The sequence below is a fragment of the Lonchura striata genome, chromosome 12 (genome assembly GCF_046129695.1).
Source record: "Lonchura striata isolate bLonStr1 chromosome 12, bLonStr1.mat, whole genome shotgun sequence".
NCBI lineage: Eukaryota > Metazoa > Chordata > Aves > Passeriformes > Estrildidae > Lonchura > Lonchura striata.
Genome location: NC_134614.1, coordinates 12,287,098 through 12,310,812, shown reverse-complemented (window position 1 = coordinate 12,310,812; position 23,715 = coordinate 12,287,098). Strand labels below are relative to the sequence as shown.

The following is a 23,715-nucleotide window of genomic DNA, read 5'->3' as shown; positions in this document are numbered from 1 at the left end:
CTCCCTCCCTACGGCCCCCGACCCCCCCCCCCGCTCCCCGCAGGAATGGTTTGGCCTCCCCTCGCTGCCCGCTTGGCCACTCCCACTCCGAGCGGCTCCGGGGGGAGCGGGCGGGGCGACGCGCGTCACCTGACGCCGCGCGGCGGGGCCGGGGTCGGGGCCATGTCGCGGCGGGAGCGGGGCCCGGAGCCGGAGCTGGGGCCGGGCGGTGCCGTGGTGGCCGCGGAGGATGCGGAGCCGGGGAGTCCCGATCAGTGCCTGTCGGTGCTGCCCTGGGACCGCTTCTCAGCCTGGCTGCACTGCGTGTGCGTGGTGGGCTTCGACCTGGAGCTGGGCCAGGCCGTGGAGGTACGCGCGGCGGCGGCGGGGGGCACCGCTCGGCCTGCGGGCTGCGGCGGGGCCCGCCGGAATCGGGCGCTTCCTCTGGCCCCGCTGTTGCGCCGAGGCGGGGGAAGCTCGGCCGTGCTTGAGGAAGCGCGGTTGTGCGGAGCGGCGAGCGGGGCAGCGCCCCGGGGAGGCGGCTCGGCTGTCCGGGGCAGGCCGGTGGTTTCGGGCAGCTCTCCTCGTGGCGCTGCTGGCGGTGGGCGCTTTGAAACGGTTTGCATCGTCCCGGGATCTGTGTGAAGGACATCGTCGGCTTTCTTTGCGTATGGATAGAGCTGATTTTTAGGGCGTCTAGGTGTTAAAAAGTATGATCATGAGGAGAATGTGAGTGGTCTTCATAATTAACAGCGTTCACCAGGTCGCTGAGGTGTGCGGAAAGGTTCTGTACGGGTTGGAAGAGTTTTCCTTCAGCACAAAGCTGGATGCCGGCCCCTGTCAGTGTTACAGCTGCGGCTGCGACTCCCAGCTGTGCAACAGGCAGGGACAGCTGTGGCACTGCTTTGGGAGGGCAGGGACAGGGACAGCTGTGGCACTGCTTTGGGAGGGCAGGGACAGCTGTGGCACTGCTTTGGGAGGGCAGGGACAGCTGTGGCACTGCTTTGGGAGGGCAGGGACAGCTGTGGCACTGCTTTGGGAGGACAGGGACAGCTGTGGCACTGCTTTGGGAGGACAGGGACAGGGACAGCTGTGGCACTGCTTTGGGAGGGCAGGGACAGCTGTGGCACTGCTTTGGGAGGACAGGGACAGGGACAGCTGTGGCACTGCTTTGGGAGGACAGGGACAGCTGTGGCACTGCTTTGGGAGGGCAGGGACAAGGACAGCTGTGGCACTGCTTTGGGAGGACAGGGACAGCTGTGGCACTGCTTTGGAAGGGCACGGGCAGGGACAGCTGTGGCACTGCTTTCGGAGGACAGGGACAGCTGTGGCACTGCTTTGGGAGGACAGGGACAAGGACAGCTGTGGCACTGCTTTGGGAGGACAGGGACAAGGACAGCTGTGGCACTGCTTTGGGAGGACGGGGACAGCTGTGGCACTGCTTTGGGAGGACGGGGACAGCTGTGGCACTGCTTTGGGAGGACAGGGACAGCTGTGGCACTGCTTTGGGAGGGCACGGGGAGCTCACAGTCCTGGGAAATGGAGAGAAGAATTACTGTTTGGATCAGTTTCACATCCTGGTTCACCCTGTTCGCCATGTGACTGCGCAGCAAACTCTTGGTCTGCAGGGAAAGTGTCTTTTTCTTTCTCTTACCTTAAAGGGGTGCCAGCATAAATGCATGGCAGACTGGCCTAAAATTCAACCAACCCAGCTATTACAATATGTAAAATATATAGCTGTTGGCCACAAAGAAATGCAGATAAAACCAGGATACTGTGCTAATTATCTGAGTTCTCTTCCCTTGATGTTGTATGGTGGTGTTAAGAACAAAGACAAACATTTCTGTATAACCTGTGGCTTGGGCAGCTGTTCTGCTCAGTGGCTGAGGGAAGCACGGCCTGTGTCCTGGCTGCAAACTTCTCCATTGACAGTCACATTAATTTAACTGGATGCATAAAATGAGACTTAAAATGTCTACGGAACTAAGGCCTGTTTTTTTGTTGTTGTTTTGGGGTGGTTTTTTTTTGTTGTTGTTGTTGGGGTTTTTTTTGTTGGTTTTTTTCGGTATGTAGCTGCAGGAAGAGTAATTAGCTTCAGTTTACACAGGAATTCTGGGAAGAAACACCTGCTAGTGAGGAGAACAAGTATGAATTCAAGGCTGTATGGCAATCTCCTGACTAAATGTGGATAATTCAGCATCATTCAGCTTCTGAAAGAGTTACATTTAGTGAACAGCTGCTTAGCATAAGATAGCAAAGGAAAGTATTAAGAGTTGGAAAAGAGACAGTGATGGGTGTACTGCATGCAGAATGCAGGTGTTCACTGGTGTCTGCTTTCAGCTTCAGTTGTGCTAATAATGTCTTACACAGCTGGACATCATTTGATAGGAGACTGAGGGGAAAAAAAATGCACTGGAGATTTTATGGCTGGAGGACAGAAAGGTGCTTAGTCAGAGATCAGCTGGTGGGTATATCTGTTGTTTTTCTATAGGCTAGGATAGTGTTGTGTTACCAGGAAATAAATTTACCTACATTAAGTAGAACAAGATTAAATGAGATGATGGGATGTTAGCTGTATGGTAACATGAGGACTTCAAGAAGCTACTGAGCTACTGTTCCTGCATTGAATTTCTGCTCTTTGACTACGTCCCATCTTTGGAAGCCCTGAAACCTTTTTTGAAACATAAACCTGGAATTTATGTCAAATTTCCTCTGCTTATGAGCTAGCCACGCATTTCAGGAGTTTTGGAGTGGGTTGTGGGTTGTTTTGAGGACCTTTCTAGGTGAAATTTAGGTGTCTGAGGTTTGTCCTCTTTTCTGTATATTCTGTTCTCACCTGCTTGCATAATCACTGATTTCGTACATCCTTTCTTTTCTGAAATAATGCTGCTTCTGCATCTTAGTTGTGTTGCATCATTTTTGATTTCTGTGTTGTGAAAACTTACTACATTATCTGTTTGTTTTTCTTTTAAGTGCAAAAAGCCACAACTTTGAATTTATTCCTTGAGTTTTCACAGTTGTCATTAGGGACTAGTGTTCATCCTCCAAGAGCTGGTAATAATATAGACTGTGTTTTGTGGTTGAATTTTGGTTACTCCAGCCTAACTTGATAGCATCAGATTTCAGACAATAATGTGTGTTTGCTTTAAATGTAATCATCTACTGCATTTTGCATGTACAAGTTAAATCTAAAAGATATAATCTTGCTCTCCTTTGAGACCTTTTGCATCAAAAATCTCAACTACTCTGAATGTACACTCTGAATATACCTTTTTAAATGAACATGTGTGGTCTCTAACTGGCATCCAAAATACCTTGTAAAGATGGGTGATCAAGAAAGCTTAAAAGTATATGAAGATAAGAAGTGAGACATAATATTAATAGCTTACAACTGAAAATGTCGTAAAGCTGGGAAGGTGTTGGAGTGTTGTACTGTTAAAATATTTGATGGAAACTTATTTCTTATACCCAGCTTATTTTAGAATAAATGAATACTGTTTTTTTCCTGTAGGTGATATATCCTCCACATTCCAAACTCACAGATAAAGAGGTAAGTCATAGTTGCTATATATCATTTGGTTTTAGCTTAGGAAGTACAAATATAATACATCTCAGGAAATATAACAGCTCTTTTATTTTCTCTGCTTTTTAGAAAACCAATATTTGCTATTTGTCTTTTCCAGATTCTAATTCAGGTAAGTGCTTTTTTCACTCTGTAATCTGTTGTTGAACTAAACTGTGTTAAAAACAAATTTGACAGGATGTATTCTGCGCTTTATATCAAATACGTATTTATATATCTTAATTAACATTGCAATACAGAAATGTTGCAGCTAAGGTTAAATAGAAAGCTGCAACTGTCTGCATTGCAGTAAGATCTGAGGATTCTTCTCTGGTTTATGTAAGTGTGTAAGACCTTCCAGATGACATTTGTGCAGACATTTCAGAATACTTGTCAAGTAAAGAATGAACATTTTAATCTAGCTCTTTAAACAAATTAATAGTATTGTCACTGTAGAGAGAAGAGTAGGCATGGAATTTGAAGGATTTAATAAAGCAAATGGAAGTATATGGAACCCTCTTCCCATAAAGGACTAAAGGTATATTTTCTAAGTTCATAACAGTAAAACTGACTTTAAAATTCAAAAGGATTTAGAAAGAACAGTTGTGAAAGGAAAACCTCAGCTCTCTTCTACATTCTTGCTGTGCCTGTAGCTGTGTGTGGTCCTGCTTGTTAAATTGTTCTCAAATCTAAACTTTTGCTCTTCTGCTGCCAAGGAGAAATTGGGGCATGTGGCTGAGGGGTTGGACCACCTACAAAAAGAAATTACAGAAGTTCAGACACTTCCTTTCATATTTATTTCTATACAGAAGTCAAAACTTGCATGACCAGCATTGTGCCTGTAACTGCACTGACTCTGCTTTTGGATGCTCTGCAGTATGACAGCTTGGATAGAGGGTGATGCAGATGTGTGCTTTTTATGTGTGTGAGCTCTCTCTTATGTAATTTTACAGAATATTTTGGCTAGTTTTTCTTCTTTATCTAAACGTCACTAAAATGAAGGTATTTTCTTTGTTCTTGCTATTCTGTGTGCAAATAGAGGCACAGCTTCTTTCTGTTACTGAAATATGAGTTAACTATATCTTCTAATTAATCTCATTGTTAATGTTATAAGTATCTTCAGTCTTTAAAATGTATTTTAAAGGTACAAAATCATGTGTAAGGAACAAAGGTTGCTTTCTTAAATTTTTTTTAAAATTTTCGTGTATTTTTTCAAATAATAGTGTAGTATCCTGCTTCAGGCAGGTGTATATGAGTAGGTTTTACTTTCAGCAGGGAAAAAATCTGCTTTTTTGCTTTTTATAATGTCCCTATTAAGAACTGTTGGTTCTTGATCATTCTTGGTAGGCTTAAGTTTTAAATGATGTAGAGAGAATTACCTGTGTAAAACCTGCCTTCCACAAGACTGGAAGTGTATCCTGTTAGGATTTATTTTTTCATCATAGGCCTTAGCATAAAAATAAAAGCTTTATATAATAGGGCAGTGAAGGAAGCTGTTAGCTTACAGCTAACTTTGAGGTCAGCCCATCCCAGGTTTTCATGGCTGAAAAGGTTAATTCAACCTTATTCTCTTATTACTACAAAGAGATGTTATTCCAGTACTTTTGGCTGTGAATTTAGAGGAGAAAATCGATTTAATGAGCTACTAGATCACAACACTTGTGGTTTTAAGCTGAGTTTTGCAGTACAGTTATTTCTAAAACAGTGCTTTACCTTCTCTGCATGGGTAATTGAAAAAAGAATAGACATTTACCAATCTCCTCTGCAAGAGCTTGTTAAATAAGAAGACATGATATTCTGAATGATATTTCATAGTACTGGTTAAGTACTATTACATAGTAATGGTTAAGGGTCATTTAGATCTTCTGTGTGTAGGTTTTTATAATAATTCATGAGGGCTTTTTTCCTTTGGATGAAGGGAATGAGCTTTGAAAAGTTGAAGCGAATGTTTAGTGCCGTGTTATTGGCATGTGCTGTGTTTTTCCTTACTGTTGCATCCTTGCTGAGCACTTGTTACCAGTTTGAATTGAATGGTCCCGTCTCACCATGTTTTGCTACTTTTGGTTTTGTCTTGGTGCACTGAGGGTTTCTGAGTGCAGCTTCAAGGGGTTCTGAGACTCAGACCTGGGTGCTCTGTGCCCCTCAGTTGCTCTGCACAGCCAGTGCATCTGGCTGAGGGGTTGGGCTGTCTGTGCTTGTTGTAGCAGAATGTGTGTGGCTGAAAGAGAAGATTAAATGGAACTTTAAAGTCTGGTGAAACAGTTCCGCAGAGAATTAGTTACATTTTTTTCTAAGAAATTCATTTTGATAGAAATTAAGGAAAACTTTGCTCCTTGGGGATATTACTGGGAAGTCGTACTCAATTTCGCTCAGTTTTCAGCAATTAGCTTTGCAGCTTTCAAAATGATGAATCCTAGACCTGCCTGTGGAGTTACAGATCAGCATAATGCACTCCTACAGTGTGACTTCTGTATGAACTGTATGGTGTCAAAAAAAGAGGTAAAGTGCAGCCACTTAGCAGAGGGATGACATGGCCAAGATGATCAAAACCATATAGGCATGCCAGTGACATGGGTAATGGCAGTAGGAGAACAATCATTTGACCTGTTTGAGGCCATGATAGTCACTGTGAGGCAGTGACTTTTTTTTCCTTGTTGCAGACAGTATATTTACTATTGGCAAAGATGCCAGACTTTCCACTTATAGAATGATAACTATATTAACATTCACAAGTACAGTGCAAGATAAATGAACCAAAACTCTGATGCCTCTTTGGCTGTAAGCAAGTGCTCATGTTAATCAAGGCTCAAACTCAGAATACTGTCTGTCACTTATTTCTTCCCCCATGTAGGTTGTCTTGGGGACACACAATTTTGTTTTAGATTCCGACGGTCTCCTGGAAGGAAAGTCTCATTGTGTTGTTTTCTGGACCAATTGGATAGAGATCTACCAGTTTACTTAAAGGTTGGAAATGAGAAAAAATGAAGTTAAATTTCTTTTCGGTCATGTTAATTTGTGAGTCTTCACCTTTAAATATAATGTTTGAAGAGAAAAATCTCTGAACTGAATGTCCTGAAAATCAAAACGCATGTTTGTTGTATCATGTTATTTTAATAATAATAATAATTAGTTTTGTTAACTATTCCTTGTTTTATTAGTGTGAATTTTGGATTACAAGGAATTAAATTGAAGCCCAGATTTATTTCATTATTGACTAGGAAGCTGTAGATCAAACTGTAAGAACCATTCCTGTTGTGGAAATGTAATGTGCTTTATATCTTAATTTTAAAAATTCCAAGCAGCTTGGGCTGTCTTGGTTTCCACCCTTCACTTTTTGAAGCTAGAGCAGTTACCCAAAAGAGATAGTGATAGAACAACAAAAAGTTGTTCTCATCATGGCCATAGGGAATACTGAGACCTCTGGAAGCCTGATTCTCAAACTCAATTAAATTCTGTTTATGTGGCAAATACTTGAATTCCTCTTTGTAGGAAGGATGAAGCTGATGCCTTGTCTTTGAAATGTGAGAGCCTACTTCCTTAATATTCCAAAAATCTTTTGTAAAACTATTACATTGAAAGACTAGGTTTTATCTCTTCAAGTCAGGGCTTTAAGGTTTTTAACTGCTAAAATGTTTTTAGTGCTATTTTGCAGAATTATAAAAGTTGATTTATTCCTCAAGAAATTATTTCTGGTTTTGCTTTCACAGTGTGTCAGGAGAATGTAGATATAAAAATAATAAAGCCAGAAAGCACAGCTGTTTCCCCATGATGATGTTTTCTCTTTGAAGTGCTTACTAAAAAAGATAACACTAATAACCACAGTAATCCTTGTAGTTTATTGTATCCAATCAACTTTGGAGCTCACAGGGGAATAGGCTTTTAAACTGTATGTTGAATGCTTAAAAAAGGAGGTCAGTAACAGGTGGTTGTATTGAATTCTTTCCTTTCTTTTGCAGAAAGACTCAGCATATTACTATGGCTATGTGTATTTCAGACAAGTTCGAGACAAATCATTAAAAAGAGGCTATTTCCAGAAGGTAATTTCAGTTCTTTTAGGAAAATATTAATTTGGAAATTACTTTTCAGTGACTGCAGAGGAACAGAAAAATTGTCTTGCTCTCTAAATTAGTTGTTAATTTATAGTAAATTGGTCTAATTTTACATCAGCTATGCTATTTTCCAGTTCTGCTGTCAGAAGAGATAGTTTTGTGTCTGTGTTTAAAAACAAGAAGTTGGGAAGTTTTGGGAGTTGTTTGTTTGCAGTTTGCCTGTAGTCAGAGCTGTAGTTGGCTTGCATGTGTGAGAGAAGTCCCACTTAGTGTTGTCTGAGGGTAACAGGTGCAGTAGAACTGAGGGCAAGTGTTGACTTGAAAATCTGTTTTGTTGCTCTTTATTCCAGTCACTGGTCCTCATCAGCAAGCTGCCTTATGTCCATCTCTTTCGTACCATGCTTAAGCAAATAGCACCAGAATATTTTGAAAAGAGTGAAGCTTTCCTGGAAGCAGGTAGTGGTCCTGTAATGTTGAGCTCTTACACTATCACATACTTCTTCTGGAGAAATAAACAGCATTGTCGTGTTCTAGTTTGTGGTTTTGTCTTCTTGCAGGGTTGAGGGTTGAAATTTTAGCAAATTGGCTTGACTTGTAGATCATTGAACAGAGCTAATTGAATTCTGGATCTTCCCTGGGAGAGTTGGAAGTCCCTCCTGAAACACATCTAGGGTTGTGTGTGTTTCAGGACCAGCTGTTGAGCACAAGGAGCTGATGGCAATCCTTACTTTGTACTCTTCACCACCCAAGTCTTTTTGGGCAGTCTGACAACTTTGCTAAGCAGCTGTACAAATGTCATCTTGCTTGAGGTTTGGTTTTGTATGTGTGTGGTTTGTTTGTTTTTTGACCAAATGAAAAAAGTGACAGAGCAGCGCTGGTAACAAGTGTCTCAGCCTTACTGCACAGCTGAAAAAGCTGGAGAAAGACAAATAGAAAAGTTATTTGCTCTTTGCATGGCAGAGTTCTGTTTTGTGTACTGTGCCTGCCCCATACAACTTTCATATTTTTGTGTTTTCACTGAACAAAAATTTGTATAAACCGTGAAAAAATTGCGTTTTTCAATCACCTGTTTTCTTGAGAGGTTGTATTATGAGCAAAATAAGCTCTGCAAAAACTATGAGAATTAGGCATTATATTCATAATAGTTTACAAGAAAATGTTAGAAAATGTTCTAGCCAAGCTAAAAAACAGCTTTTTTCCTTAACTCCTGCTGTTTATTGGTTCTGCAATAGTCAATATACATAAATGAAGGTTTTCTTTTCAAATATTCTTAGTAAGTAGTTTTATGGTTTCTCAAATAACATTTCTTCAACTAATTTTGAGTCTTGTTGCTACAAAAAATGGACGACCAGAGTGCACTGTTTTCTTGAAATAGAAATCTTTATAGTTCTAATGGAATAATACATAATGTCTTTTTTTACAGCCTTTTGGCTGTAAAACTTTGGTGTGATTGAGAGACAAGTAGAACTGCTGTGGATTATTAGCACCAATTTGAAGTTGCAATGTGCACAAAGGTGACTCTGTGATCATGGTTTATAGCTTGCAGAAACTCTGGTATTTTTCTTTCAGTTTGTAGTGACATTGATCGTTGGCCACCACCAGTTCCAGGGAAAGTTCTGCAGTTGCCTCTTATGGGTCTTATAATGAAGGTAAGGACTCCTGCACTTGTTCTTCTCTGAGGGTGTTTTCCCCACCTTTCACTGTACAGTTCCTCACTGCCTTGTGCCTTGTATTCATTGTCTTATTCTTCCAAACAGAAGTATATGTTTACAGCACTCAGAGTGAAGGTCTGGGAGATCTTGATTAGGTGTTTTAATTGAGGGGAGGATCTTTATAGTGCTTAGGTCAATATTTAATTTTAGTAGTTACTTAAAAGTGATGTTTCAATACAACTCCTAGTTGCAGTCTCTGTATTACACCTCTGCAATTTGCATTCTAGGAGACTTTAGTGCTAATTATATTTGTCAAATCAATCATAAAGTAGCACTTGAAAATACTGAGAGTTAAATTCCAGTCAAGCAAATTAAATAGATTAATGAAAATCATTCTCATTCCTGAAAGTTGACGAGTAAAAATATTTTTTGTCCCACACACCAGAAATAATTGCTTGTGCAGTTTGTATTGTTTAATGGCAGTGAAATATGTCTGAAGAAAGCTATTAAAGAAGTTGTATCTAGTGCATAGTGAAGAACTGTTGAGTTTAAACAGTGGTTAAGAACTAGACCTCTGGGAGTTGTATTAATCTCATAATCCATATGAAATGCAATTAAATGGATTTGATTAAGTCAGAGATTACAGCCAGAAGTACCTTTTCAGCAGCTACTCTCAAGTTTATGGAAAAACATGTGTGCATCACCAGGGAGAGAAGGAAGTTTCTGAAGCTATACTAAAAGCAGAAATTTAATGAAATGGTTCTGGATGGTGAGTGATGAGGAGTGTCAGAAATGTCTTCTTTGGGTATTGCTTGCATCAATAATTTTTAACCAAGAGAACTGAAATTGCATTCCTAAACTGAGTAAAGCCATAATTACTGTCCAGTAATATTGTCCCTGGTTTTTTATATTGCTCGGGCAGTTTTAAATGTTGTGTGTAAATAACATCCATTTGTGCGTACCAGCTTCCACTATGATTAAATTTGTAGTACTCAAGACATACAGATGGAAACTGGGGGGTCAGAGAAGCATACTTATGGTCTGGCAAGTCTCACTTGCCAGAACATCTTGATGTTTTATGAGAGAATTTTTTCTAAAAGTAATTTTGTACCATCTTAAACCCCCAAGACCTTATTTCAGATCATTATTTCCAAAATTTAGAGGTATTTTTATTGAAATTACAGTAACAGTTTTGACTTATTTTGCCAATAGTCTCTTTTTAAACTGGAGTATTATTTTAATGTTCTATTACTCAATTTGCAATTGGAAATTCTGTAGGTGGAAGTTCTTTAGGGTAAATAAGCATCATGCTGTAGTATATCCTCTCAAAGAATTATAGGTTATATCTAAGTCAGCATTCTTAAGTGTCTGCTGGATTCAATACAAGGGAAAATAAATATTTCTTTTTCTTTCCAAGTTGCGGATTCCAACATATCGTGACAAGCCTGGAACAACACCGATAGTACAGAATATGCACCAGGTAGTGATCAGTACTGATATTGTATATAGCCCCAGACAAAGCTAGAGATCTGCTTTCATTTTTAAACTTGTTAGTTAGAAAAGATTGGTAGCAAATCATCATATACGATGATAATAATGAAATCCACAGTATTTGAAACTTGAATCCAGTAGTCCAGATCTGGATTCTTCATAGAAAGTATATTCCAACTCAGTTGTCCTGAGCAGGGAGAGATATCCAGGTCCTGGAAGAAGATAGTTGGCTGACAAAATTACTGACCTGAACATCCTTTTAATGTTTGGATAGTTTGGGTTTTTTTGAGGATGAATCCAGAATTAAAAGTCTTTAGCCATAGAAGATGTTTATAAAACCAATCTGTCTGTGTCTTCATGTGCGGTTGTTTGAAACAGCTTCAGTATTTTATATATTTTCTGGGCTGAAAGCCACATGCTTGTAATTGGCGGGGGCTGTGTGTGTCTTGGGGGATGTCTTGCTCATAGAACATAAAGGTGGTTGTGGAGATAATGTACTATATATTACGGCATTACATAAATAATTAGACTGTATCCTGTCTACTGTCTGTAAGCATTTAAGGGAAACCATTTCATTTAATACCTAGGTGTTCTGATGACTAAAAACCAAGCATTGCGATGTCTTTTAGGCAGATGCTCAGATCTCCATGGCTTTACCGACTGTTCATGAAGTAGATCTTTTCAGGTAGGAGTTTGGACTGATTAATTCCTAGCTGTGAACTCCCACATGGTTTTGATTTATGGCAGTTCCTTAACACATCTCATGGCTTGTAAGCTAACATTTATCAGTGTTGGTTTTATAAATAAGCAAGTTCATTAAATGTTCCATTTTACAAGAGTATTTTATGTTTTTCAAATTACTATTAAAATAATACCACAGACTTCTTTTTTATGCCTTTATTAACCAGAAGGAATACGTATTTTATGATGTCAAATGTATTAAAATACCTCAATCTGTTTTTAGGTGTTTCTGTCCAGTGTTCTTCCACATTCAGATGCTTTGGGAGCTGGTGCTGCTGGGAGAACCACTTGTTGTGATGGCACCATCACCAGCAGAATCTTCAGAAACTGTGTTGGCCCTTGTTAGGTAAATGTAGTAGAGCTTTCTAACTATGGCTAAGGGAGTTGGTGTAAGATTCCAGCTGATTGGACCTTCATTTGATCTGAATGTGATAAAGCATTACAAATTTTAGATTTGCTTGTGTCTTTCATGAAAGTTTTCACTGAGTACATAAACCAAGCTCATCCTTCTTGTACCTTGCAGCTGTATTTCACCACTGAAGTACTGCAGTGATTTCAGGCCATACTTCACCATCCACGACAGTGAATTCAAAGAATACACAACTCGCACACAAGCCCCGTAAGTAAAGTGAACGCTCTGGAGATGATGTTACTCAAAGCTCAAACTCAGAACCATAAATTTGTATTAAAATACTGTTTAACTATTCTGGAATTCTATAATTAGAGAATTAGGTTCAGACTATTTTATTTTTTTTTTTGTGAGATTATCATGCAGAATGCAGTAATTAGCTGATTTAAGTTTCTATTCCAGTTAGATAAGACAAAGAAGTTGGGAAACAATGCCGTAATTAAACTAGGCTTGAGTTTCATAGGCTACTTCTCTACTGAATAAGTCAAACTGCAAGTATGAACCCAAGAAAAGTTCTTGCTTTTCCATGAAAAAAGTCTGTGCAACACCAGCGTAGCTCCTTGGGAAATTTTGCTGTAATCGTTTCAAATTTTAATTAACTGCTAAACAAAGTGACTTGTAAAATTCAACATCCGTACAGCTATTTGGTAAAGCTAAGTCAGTTGGTGTCCTAGTTGAGACAATTTAAAAATCAAGAAACTCTTCACTAAATTTATTAGGTTATTAATGTAAAAAATTCAGAAATTTAATTTTTTAAGAGTGTGAATGTTCAGAACCAGTGATGTTTGAAACTGCTTTAAGGACACATTTTTTTCTCCCTTTATTTTTTTTAATCTTCCTCTTACTCTGAGAGCATATGCCTCCAGTATGAATATGTTGTTTAAATGCAGCTTCATTTGGGAATGGAGTGCATTTGTTAGATTCACTGATCTTTTAATAGATAAGTTTCTTCTAATGTCAGAACAGGCAGAGGTTGTTGATTTGATTTTTTGTTTGCTTTGTTGTTTTTTTTTCCTGTAGTTTTCCTCTTAACGGGTGTATTGCCAGAGACAGAGCAGTGGAGAAACACATAAACATAGTCAATATGTTTTAGATTGTGTTCCATGGGAATGGTTATGCAGTATGTAATTTAGTTTCTAAAATAACTCCAGGAAGAATTTGGTCAAACTTTAGTAACCCATGTTTCAAAATTCCATCCACTCTTCTATAACAAAATAGAAAGGTTGGTCACTGCAGGGATTGGTATTTGAAATACAGCTGAAATTGCTCTGACTTTCTTATGGAAAACAAAAAGTTGGAAAATTTGGAAATAGGTTTTTAAAACTATGGCTCTAAGAAGGTGAAGAATCTAAATTATGCACATTCTGTGTATTTTATTATCTTAATAATAGAGGAGAGCAGGAGAACTTACGGGTAGTGTACAGAAAGTGTTAAACTTTGGGATTTCTAAGACCAGTCTAACAAAATGATAAGCTATTTTTAAGATGGCAGTTTCGGTGAGATTACTGCTATATTGCTTGGCTGATGTTTGACTGTAAATGGATGGCAACCACTGTATTGAAAAACTTGTTCATACCTCATCATATCAGTGCTATAAATCCCAAATTTTGAAGGCCTACAGCACTGTGCTCTTACTGTCTCTTGTTCCCTGTGTGCCCCTGTGCACCCCCAAGCTAGATGCCAAGCACAGAGCAGGCAGAAAAATCTGCCAGAGTGACCTGGGGCACCGTGCTCTTAAAGTGCTTGTGCTGCACCACTTAATAACTGCTGCTTAAAGCAAGTGGGATATTAAGTGCCTCATTTTCTTAATGACATGCACATTCAAGTACTGAGAGTTTGTTATCATCAAACCTTGAAAAGTAGCTATTTGTCTTTCAAATATGGGTCAGATTCCTGCTCATAAAAAAACAAACAAAAAACCAACACATTGCGAAACCCTAATAACAGATAATGTGCTGTTCTCACCATTGCAAGCAAGCAGAATTTAGCCAAGTCTAAGCAGATGATGTCATTTTTATTCTATTCAACAACAATTGTTGTTGTTTGGATTTTAGGATACCTGTCTTACTTTCTAAAACATTGAAACTTTGATAAGCATTTGTGCTCTTATGTGCAATTTAAAATGTAACTCTTAAATACCAAAGAAAAATAATTTCAAGTTAACAATTCAAGTTGGCTTTTTCTGGTTTTTAAGGCTGAAGCTCTTGCTGTCATATTTTAAACATTGTCATTGCTTTTCTTAGGCCATCTGTCATTTTGGGGGTTACAAATCCCTTTTTTGCTAAAACACTTCAGCACTGGCCTCACATTATCCGAATTGGCGACATCAAACTTCCAGGTAAAATAAAAATATTTTTTACAGTCCTGTGCAAAGGGATTTAACTGTGTGCTTATTTATTTACAAATGTATGTAATTATGTTCCATTTATTCATCTAATGCTAACTAAATTTTCATGGATGTAAATCTGTCAAGTGAAATTAGAATCTTGAGTGCTCTATGGCTTTTCAAATCTAGTATCTTAAATGCAAAAGATAGCAATACTCATTTGTAATAATGTTCTACCTTTCACAGAATCCTGAATTTGTATCTCTACCAATAAGGTATTAAAATGAGACATAATACATTACTGATGTTAATTTTAGTGTGAGTAGAATATAATAAATTGATCACAGCCAGCACAGAATATAAGACCCATGTGAAAACTATGCTTGAATGTTAGAGTAATCTAAAAAGTTGTTGACAGTATTTTGACAATATATTTCTAATCTGGCAATATTCCAGTAATTATTAATTTTCCAGTCTGGATGATGTCCTTATACAAATTAGTAGAATTTTCATTTCATATTTGGATAACTTGTCAATTGCCACCACTCTAATTACTGTATGAAACTCGTGAATGTAGCTATTTGCTGCTACATGTTCACTGTGCTGTTCTGACAGTGGAAATGCATAAATATGCAATTAAGATAAAACACCATAAAATTAATTTTTCTAGAAGAAGTTAATTTTAACTTCTGAGTACACTGAATTAATTAAGGATTACATACTGTGTTCAATATAATTAGGCAAGGTTTTGCTTAACTTTAAAATACCATGTCTGTCTATGGTCAAAATACCTGTGGGGGCTTTGGGCAGTGTGGGGAAGAGTTACTTTTCTGCTGTGTAGCTAATGTTTGGAAAATAGAATCTTAATTGAACTCTGCAAATCCATTTAAACAGGTGGCCTTCAAATCTGATATACAGTTTAAAGTATGAAATCCTAGTTTTGATGTAGCTATGGGAAATGCTTAGTCAGGAAGTCCTAGAGATGTATCTGTCTGACCTGTCTTTAAAAATTTTTATTTTATTTCTTTAGGGACAAAGAGGAGGGACAAAGAGGGGTTCTGATTATTTTTGTTGTTTTTTTTTTTTTTTTCCTTCATTTTCCCCCCACTCTGCACTTCCAAGAGCAGTTTAACTGTTACTGTTTCTGAAGTTGAGCATCCAAATAGATTTAGGAGCAAGGTTCTAATGAGGCTGCAAGACTGTGAACAGGGTTTAGGGTCTTCTGGTTGGAGCAGAATAATTTGGCAAAATAAAACAAAAGCCTTTAGTACGGCCTATGAAAAAGGAGACTTGAATTCATTTTCTTACAACACTTAATCCATGGCCACTGTTTTATTTTCTTCTATACAAATTTTAGTTATCTCAAGGTAAAGATTTGTTCCCGAGAGCATTTACACTAAGGAGAACAAGGGGAATTGGAATAAAAATATGAAATTAAGAAAATAATTATTTGCTGTTATATATCTGTATGTTCATTGGCTGCTTGGATTCAGAAGGTCATCCTTTGTCTGGTTTTGTTTGTGGGTTTTTTTGGTTCACTTTTTGCTTCTTTGGGTTTTTGTTGGTTTTCAGGTTTTTTGGGTTTTTTTTCTTTGTTTTTTATTTCAACAAGGAACGCTTATGTGAAATGAAATGTCTATTTGCTGTTATTCATGTGTTTGCTGGGTGTTTCTGGATATATACTTGGATTCTTGTCAGTGTTTCTAATGTTTCTGACAATATTAGATAGCCTTCAATTAAGGTGGCTTTATGTGTTTTGGCAGGTGAAGTTCCAAAGCAGGTGAAAGTGAAAAAACTGAAGAACCTAAAAACTTTGGACTCCAAACCTGGTAATAACTTGAGAGTTAAATTGCTAGCGTTTTCATTTTAAAAAGTGAACCTTATTTCTCCTTTGGCTATATGCTGCTTTTTTTCTTTAGGTGTTTATACCTCTTACAAACCATACTTGAACAAAGATGAAGAAATTGTTAAGCAGTTGCAAAAGGTAATGGTGTAGATCACTTCTTATTGGCAAGTGGTTTGTGTATTTTGTGTACTGTGGTACAGTGGTTTTATATAAGGCTGCACTTACTGTAATTGAAATGAAACTGGATTCTGGTTCTTCGCCCCAGTTCATAACAAAATAGATGTATATACACCCTCATTGTAGAAGGGCTGCTGCCTAGTTAGCAGCTTTAATAACTAGATGAATGGTGGACCTCAGTAAGCTAGCTTAATAATTTGGAGAAATGAAGGTATTTTATCTGTTCATCTGTTGAGGTTTGCCATCCTCTGCCACCCCTACTCTGGTCTCTTTGGTCTAAAAGCCTCACACATAAGGTGTGTAAGAATCAGAGCTTCCAGATTTTAACTGATTTGCAAACACTTCTTTATAGAAACATTTCTTTCCTTGAGCTTCTTCACATGAAAATAAAAAAATCAGTAATTGCAAAGACAAATGTCTGTGCAAAATAAATTGATGCTATTGCTTTCCTTCTCCGGTTCAGGGTAGGAAGTGCTGTGTGTGGGAATATGGCAAATGAATACAGACTCATAATAAATATTCATAAAAGTAAACCCACCACAACTACCTACATACTTTGGAGTAACAGACTGACTGTGATTTGTTGTTTTGGGTTTTTTTAAGGGAGTACAACAGAAACGTCCTACAGAAGCACAGAGTGTGATACTTCGGCGGTATTTCTTGGAATTGACGGAAAGTTTCATTATTCCTTTAGTGAGTTCTTAGAGTAATGGGGTTTTTACATAAGTAATAAGGAGTAGTTTTTCTGGAGTTACCCTAAGTCCAGCAGCTCTCCAATGTACCCCTGGAATCAAGCCTGGATCCAGCACGAGGCACAGCTGCCTCCTGCTGTCACACCTGACACTTGTCAGTGGCCCCACTCCCTGTGCCTTGGACACCTTGGAGCTCTGGCCATGCCTGTGCCAAGCCTTGCTAGACCAGAGATGGCCACAGCTCAGACAGTCTTCTGTGAGTGAGTTCTAACTCTAATGTTTGGGTAAGGGACTCAGAAAATCTCTTCCAAACACTTGATACAAAGCCTGGTTACTGTTTGGAATCACCCATGATATGAAGGTACCTGTGGACTGTTTCCAAAGAAGAAATTGTTATAGATATAGATATTCTGTGTTTTCGTTTGCTTCCTGTCCTTCTTTGCCTCGTGTCCTCCTTGACCTTTACTGGCTCAAAGTTCTGGAGTTGGGAAATAAAGTCTATATAAGATAAGCTCCTTCTTGTTTTCTCATGTGGTAAATACGCACAACCCCACCCAGTACTAACACTGGGAAGAGAAAATGCTGTGGTCACAGGCAATAAGTAAACACACATGTGGACTGTGTATCTCTAATACTGGTTATGCAAACAATCTTTCCTTTTCCTTTCCCCAGGAACGTTACGTGGCAAGCTTAATGCCTTTGCAGAAATGCATATCACCCTGGAAGGTAAGGAAGTGTAATTTGAATGAGCTGGAAATTGGTAACTAGAGAAATTAAGGTCTACTAATTTTTTTTTTTTCTGTCCATAGAGTCCACCACAGCTGAGGCAGTTTAGCCAAGATGACTTCATGAAAACATTGGAAAAAGCAGGACCACAGCTCACCTCAGGTTTAAAGGGAGATTGGATAGGACTTTACAGGTAATTTCTTTCATCAACATAAAAATTATATAAATTAAAACAGGTCTGTAATATTAATGATGTTTTTTCCTGAGGAAACTTACTATCAGGATTGATTTGAGTAAGACTTTCTTTGAGAATATATGCTTTAATAGAAATTGATAGGACTAAGCATATTTTACTTGCTTAAATCTCTTTTTTGCTAACATTACAGGTTTCTGTAGATCAATGTTATTTGTGGTTTTATTTCTTGTTCTAGCTTGATTCCTCCTTCCAATCAAACACAAAGATAAAACTTAGGCTATTTCAAACTGAGCCTTGATCTCTTTTTTCCTAAAATTCCCTAATCTTTATTGTGTTTCAGGCACATGTTCTTCTCATTCTTTTCTCAATCCTTGTCTTAATTACCAGAATTAATGTTAATCTCTATATTCTAATTCTAATATACTTTAGAATATTACATCTTTTTGAAAGTATATAGAGAAAGGGTTCTAATATCTTACTCAATCTCAAATATAATTACATTTGATGATGTAGAAAACACTGTTTCCATATTGTACTTAAAATAGAAAATGTATTTTTCTTTGGTGTTTTACTAGGCATTTCTTGAAATCGCCCAACTTTGATGGTTGGTTTAGGAGCCGGCAGAAGGAAATGACACAGAAGTTAGAGGCTCTTCATTTAGAAGCACTCTGTAATGAGGTTAGAAAAATGTGTGCTTACGATTCTATTTATCATCTTGTAATAAAAATACATTTTCCCACAAGTCAGTTTTACTCCTGTTTTCATAGGTTGAACATCACATTATTGAAAGTTTTTTGAATCCTGATCTAGCAAAACATGATTTTGTTAAACAAGTACAAGCTAGAGCTAACACAGCAAGAGAACAATATGAAATACAGTTCACTAGTCAAAACAACTGTTATCATTTGTAAAACGTATCTTTAGTACTTTTTGGTTTGTTGTGCCTTTTAAAATAAAGTACACACACACACACACACCCCTGGCAAATAAAGCTTTTTCCCCTCTTACTTGACAATATTATTCTATTCAGTTTCCATCCTTGGCATCCTTGACAACATATTTTCAGTTACAATATAGTTTGTAGCTTTAAAGGTAAAAATTCAGTGAATTTGACATTCTAATTGACAGCTAATTAGATAAATTTAGCAAATAAGCCTACAACTCATGCACAGTAATAGAAAGCTTAGAAATGAAATCTGTTTATATATAACAAAATGCAACATAACTATTCTGATGTTGTAAGATCCATTCCTTAATTAAGAAGCTGAAGTGGGTATCAATGTAATTTGAGTTGGAACAACTGATAGAGAAAGGAGTTTGCAAGAGGAGAAGACATTGTACAGCCAGAGAGGGAATATGAAGAACAAAAACAAAGGCAACACTACAGCTTTAAAGCAAACAACAAATTTGCTCTGTTTATTTCTCAAAAGCTATTTATTTTTATCCCTTGCCTTGTCAATTCCCAAACACTAAAAATATAGCAAATCCAAACAGATTATTCAAATAGAGCAGACCAGATAATTTGCAGGTCAGTTATACAACTTAGCGTCTATCCAACTGTATTTGATATTAACTTAATCAAAGAATAGAAAATGTGTTACACATTTATTACTGATTTTGCTCCTTTATTGTTTTTTCCTTTGACCCACAAAATAAATATTTCTTTGTACACAAACAAATGTCTTTCACAGGTGTGTCTTAAGGGGGTAGGGGAGCAGAACTTCCATAAGAAAATTCACTTGATTTTATCTTACTAGTTATCAACTGTGATCTCCTTTAATGCCCTAGAAACAGTAAGCACTGCCCTGAGCTACTTTAATACTTCATTGTACTGACAGTTCTGATTTGGTAATCATTCACTACCATTTTGCATTGTAGATGCTGTTTCTCAAACTGATCCTGTTTGGCAGGATTTTTTTCCCCCTTTAATTTATTTGTATTGTGTTTGTGTGCAAGTTTGCTGTTATGTGAAGTACTGGGCAAACATGCAAATAAAGCAGATTTTGTAGTTCACAGTAAAGACAGTGCATGACTAAGATTAGCAAATAGCATAGGAATAAGGAAAACAACTATTCTGGACATTATGTATAGATTAAGACCTCTTTTGAGAATTACATATGTAACCATAAATAATTCAATGCCTAATTTTTCATTTTAGAACTTGGTTTTCTGGAGTCAGAAGCATACTGAGGTAGAAACGGTGGATCTTGTCTTAAAGTTAAAAAATAAACTGGTAAGTAACTGAATTGAACATGACTTAGCTACATAAAAGCATTATATAGTTGGTTTTGCAAGTACATAAATGAAAATATTCATCATTGTCTAGGTAGTTTAAAGATTCAGTCATTCATTCAGGCTTTAAAAACAAAACCAGTCAATTTCAGCTATGCCTGAAAAGTTATTTGTCTTCCCAATATCATCTGGCCATCCTGGAAGCATTGTATTGCTGGATTTTTTTTTAAATTAGTTGGAACTCTGTGACTGATCTGAATCCCCAGGGAAGAAGAAAACCAAATTTTGTTATTTCTGAAAGTCCAAATTAGTGTTGTTCTCACTGTTGTGTGGTTGCTAAGGAAACCTTCTGTTGTCCAAATTCCTACTCGGCAAATGAGGAATTAATTTTCCAAATTTTCTAATACATGACTTTGCTATTTCTTAAGGTAACCTTACATTTTTAGTACAAATCTTGTGTTCTGGTACCTTTGCAGTTGCAGGCAGACAGAGAACATCTTCCTGTGAAAACTGACACACTGAAAAAGCTGCAGACACACATCAATGATATTATACTGGCACTGCCAGATGACTTACAGGACATCTTGCTCAAAACTGGCACAACATGATTTCTACTGGGCTTTTTTGGTGCCAAAAACCAGAAGGCAAGTAGTCTCACAGAAGACAGTGGCTAACCAAGTTTGGAACACAGCTCTAAACCAGTACATTAACACTACAAATGGACTGTACTAATAGTATAGCCCACTGTATAATTTTCTGGTTTTTCCACTCAATACCAATGCAACTAAAGGGATTCTTGTGTCTAATACGACTTGAAATAAGTGCTCTTAAAGAATAATCTGTGGGCATATGAAGCTGGGCCACAGTATAGGACAACAGTGCAGTGCTGGCATTGCAGAATGTTTTCCAATTGGTGCTGCTATACCCAGTCCTTCTCAGGGGTAGGCAATATTGATCCTTTGCTGTCCTGTTGATGTAGTATCTGATTGTTTTACTTTCTTTTTTACTTACAGTTTTTATCTAGTGCTAAGTCCAACTGACATATTGGTGATTTGGCCACAATGCCTTATAATTGAGGTATTTTACTGGTAAATCATGGCTTTTAAAACTGTTTCAGGAACAACTGAAATTATCAGATCCATTCTTAACTTTTTGCATTTCTCCTTTTTACCATCTTTCCAAAATTATACTGATTTAGCATTTTTAAAGATGAGAAGGCAGCTGACAAAAATTTCCTGAAAGGAAGTCTCTTCCACTCAGTGTCAGTTATCAGGGTGCTCTTACATGCCTTAAAGTAATTATATACTAATTTATGGTTTTAATCTGCTGACATCCAGGATTTCAACTGGATCACTCGTGTAAATGTAAGTATGCAGTATTCATCACAGGAAATAAACACTGTGTTGTAATAGGGACTTTAAAATCGGTAATTTTGGTTGTGTTAGCTGATACACAGTCTGTTTCAGTTGGAGAGCATATCAGTCAGCTCCTGTTATAATTTTTAACTTTATTATTTTCAGCTTAACCAGTCAGGTTTTTGAGGTGATAAGGCTGGAGAGAGAAAATTTTGGCTTCAGCTGAAAAAAGCCTCTGGACAGGTCAGACTGGCAAAAAAAGATTGTAGCATGGAATTACTCTCAGTATGTGCATACAGCAGACATGCATAAAGACTAACTTCCTCTTGCGTATTAAGCAACAAGAATGGGATGTTTTGTCTTCTTGAACAAGTTTCAGTGATACATAACAACTCAGCTGCTCCACATGCAGTGTTGTACTTTGACCACTTTCAAGTAGAGCAAACATAATGCTATAGTGCACACACAGCATATACTTTTATATGTCAAGTGGATCGCAGTTATTAAAAAAAAGAACTACTCTGCTTTTAAGTGCTTGGGTAGAAATTTTTAAATCTTATGCCATAATCCTGCTATAAGAACATGCTTTTGTATAACGAGTATTTCATACCATCTTTCTAAAAATGTCTTATTTAGATATAAAGTGTCACAACAGTATTTTTATGAAAAAATGTATTTTAATACTGTTATGTTTTGTATACAATTACTCATGACCAGAAGTTTCATGTATCTATTATGTTACATAAACTATACCACTTCAGCATTAATTGCTAACTTGCAAAATGGTTTCTTTTTTGCACACCCTGTGGAAAGCATTTCTAATCCAGAAATTATTAAGTGGCCATTCATACTCTAAATTATCTTCACTATTTAATCTGTAGCACTGTGGCATTTCTTGGAACCATGTAAACTGGTAACAACTATGGTAAACTAGCACATGACTGCAAATATGTATTTTTTTAAACAAAAAATAAAGAGTTTGATTTTTATTTTTTTTTCCCCTTTGGAAGTTATGTGACTTAGATGATGGGTGTGTTTGGTTTGCTTGGTTTTTCCCCTCTCCTATGTAAGCAAAGCTGTTCAGCTTGCAAAGACAGCTGCTTGATGTTGTACCCCTGAGCTGACCAGAAATGTGGTGGAGTGGTGTTGTAGTTTGATTATTCATCATGGTAAGAAAGCTGCAGGCTCCTCAGCAAAGCAAATGGCAGGGCCTAGATTCTAAAGCAAGTGTTTGTTAGATTGTACTCAAATAACTGAAACAGTGAAAGGTATCTAGGAACGACCCAGATACACTCAGAATAGGCCAGCTTGGAGCTCCAGAGAGTAACAGCCCTCAAGCACAGAAAAGCTGAACTTTCCTAGCCAAAAAAAGAAGTGTAAATACTGAATGCTGTGAACAGAGGATGGGTGAGTACTGGAAACCTAGAACTGGACTCCTTAGATTACAGTTTCCTGATGGTTGATCAGGATCATAAAAACATCTTAGGCATGAACTAGATTTCAAGTATCATTTATTTCTTTTATAAAAACACAACTTTCCATCTTAATTTACACCAGGTTTGGGGTTCAGAATAACATAATTTAGAATTAGAATAAGGTTTTCAACATGATACCGAAGATTAGTTGCGGATGCCCCATGCCTGAAAGTGTCCAAGGTGGGGTTGGACAGGGCATTGAGTACCTAGTCTAGTGAAAGGTCCTTGTCTATGGTAGGGGGGTAGAATAAGATGATCCAACCCTTCGAACCCAAACCATTTTATGATTCTGTGAAAAGAACAGCCTGACTTTTCTGGCTTGGTAGCCAGCTGTTAGGATCTTGTTCAGTACTATCGTAATAAAGATCATTAACAGTGTTTTTCTTTAGTACAGGAGAAGTAAATACTTTCTATTTAATACAACATTGACCGAGCCTGGTTCAGTTTTACTCTGCTCTTATGTCCTCGTGTCTGGTGCTCCCTGCCCGATGAACCGAGCGTGGTTTGGTGCCGCAGCTCGGGGCCTCTGGGGAGGGTCAGGGCGGGGGCCTGCTGCGACCGGGATGCCTAATAATTACTGTATAGTGGATATATATATATATACACAATTAATAATAGTACAGTAATATGTCACAGCGCTGCCGTTTGTTGATTTATTTCGGTTTGGTTTTTAGAGTGTGGGGGGAGAGGTTTGTTTATTTCCTTTATTAAATGTCCTTGTCGCTGTTGGGCTGCTTTTGGGGCCTCTCCGAGGTCTGGTTCCACCAGTCTCTCCCTGCCTGCCGGCAGCGGATCCCGTTGCCGTCC

General features: G+C 38.0%; 1 protein-coding gene across 2 annotated transcripts; it reads left to right on the top strand.

The window, feature by feature from the left end:
- Positions 1–135: 135 nt before the first annotated feature.
- DENND6A (DENN domain containing 6A) lies at positions 136–22,427 on the top strand. Of its 2 annotated transcripts, XM_021532597.3 has the most exons (20): positions 136–348; positions 3,491–3,529; positions 3,632–3,674; positions 6,393–6,505; positions 7,498–7,578; positions 7,941–8,046; positions 9,160–9,239; positions 10,660–10,722; positions 11,363–11,418; positions 11,698–11,820; positions 11,998–12,093; positions 14,127–14,221; positions 15,973–16,038; positions 16,129–16,193; positions 16,836–16,925; positions 17,597–17,650; positions 17,734–17,843; positions 18,422–18,524; positions 20,005–20,079; positions 20,555–22,427. In XM_021532597.3, the coding sequence occupies exons 1-20, from the start codon at positions 163–165 to the stop codon at positions 20,684–20,686; spliced, it is 1,776 nt and encodes a 591-aa protein (XP_021388272.3). In that variant the 5' UTR covers positions 136–162; the 3' UTR covers positions 20,687–22,427. The 2 variants fall into 2 exon arrangements, with proteins under 2 accessions (XP_021388272.3, XP_021388282.1); XM_021532607.3 differs by lacking the exons at positions 6,393–6,505; positions 7,498–7,578; positions 7,941–8,046.
- Positions 22,428–23,715: the final 1,288 nt, after the last annotated feature.

What these genes read in the sequence shown, in the direction of transcription:
- DENND6A (XM_021532597.3), top strand. Translation starts at nt 163, where the DNA reads ATGTCGCGGCGGGAGCGGGGCCCGGAGCCGGAGCTGGGGCCGGGCGGT. An exon ending in TAGTACAGAATATGCACCAG is followed by an intron (nt 10,723 to 11,362) that starts GTAGTGATCAGT and finishes GATGTCTTTTAG; the next exon opens with GCAGATGCTCAGATCTCCAT. An exon ending in AAAGTTTCATTATTCCTTTA is followed by an intron (nt 16,926 to 17,596) that starts GTGAGTTCTTAG and finishes TCCTTTCCCCAG; the next exon opens with GAACGTTACGTGGCAAGCTT.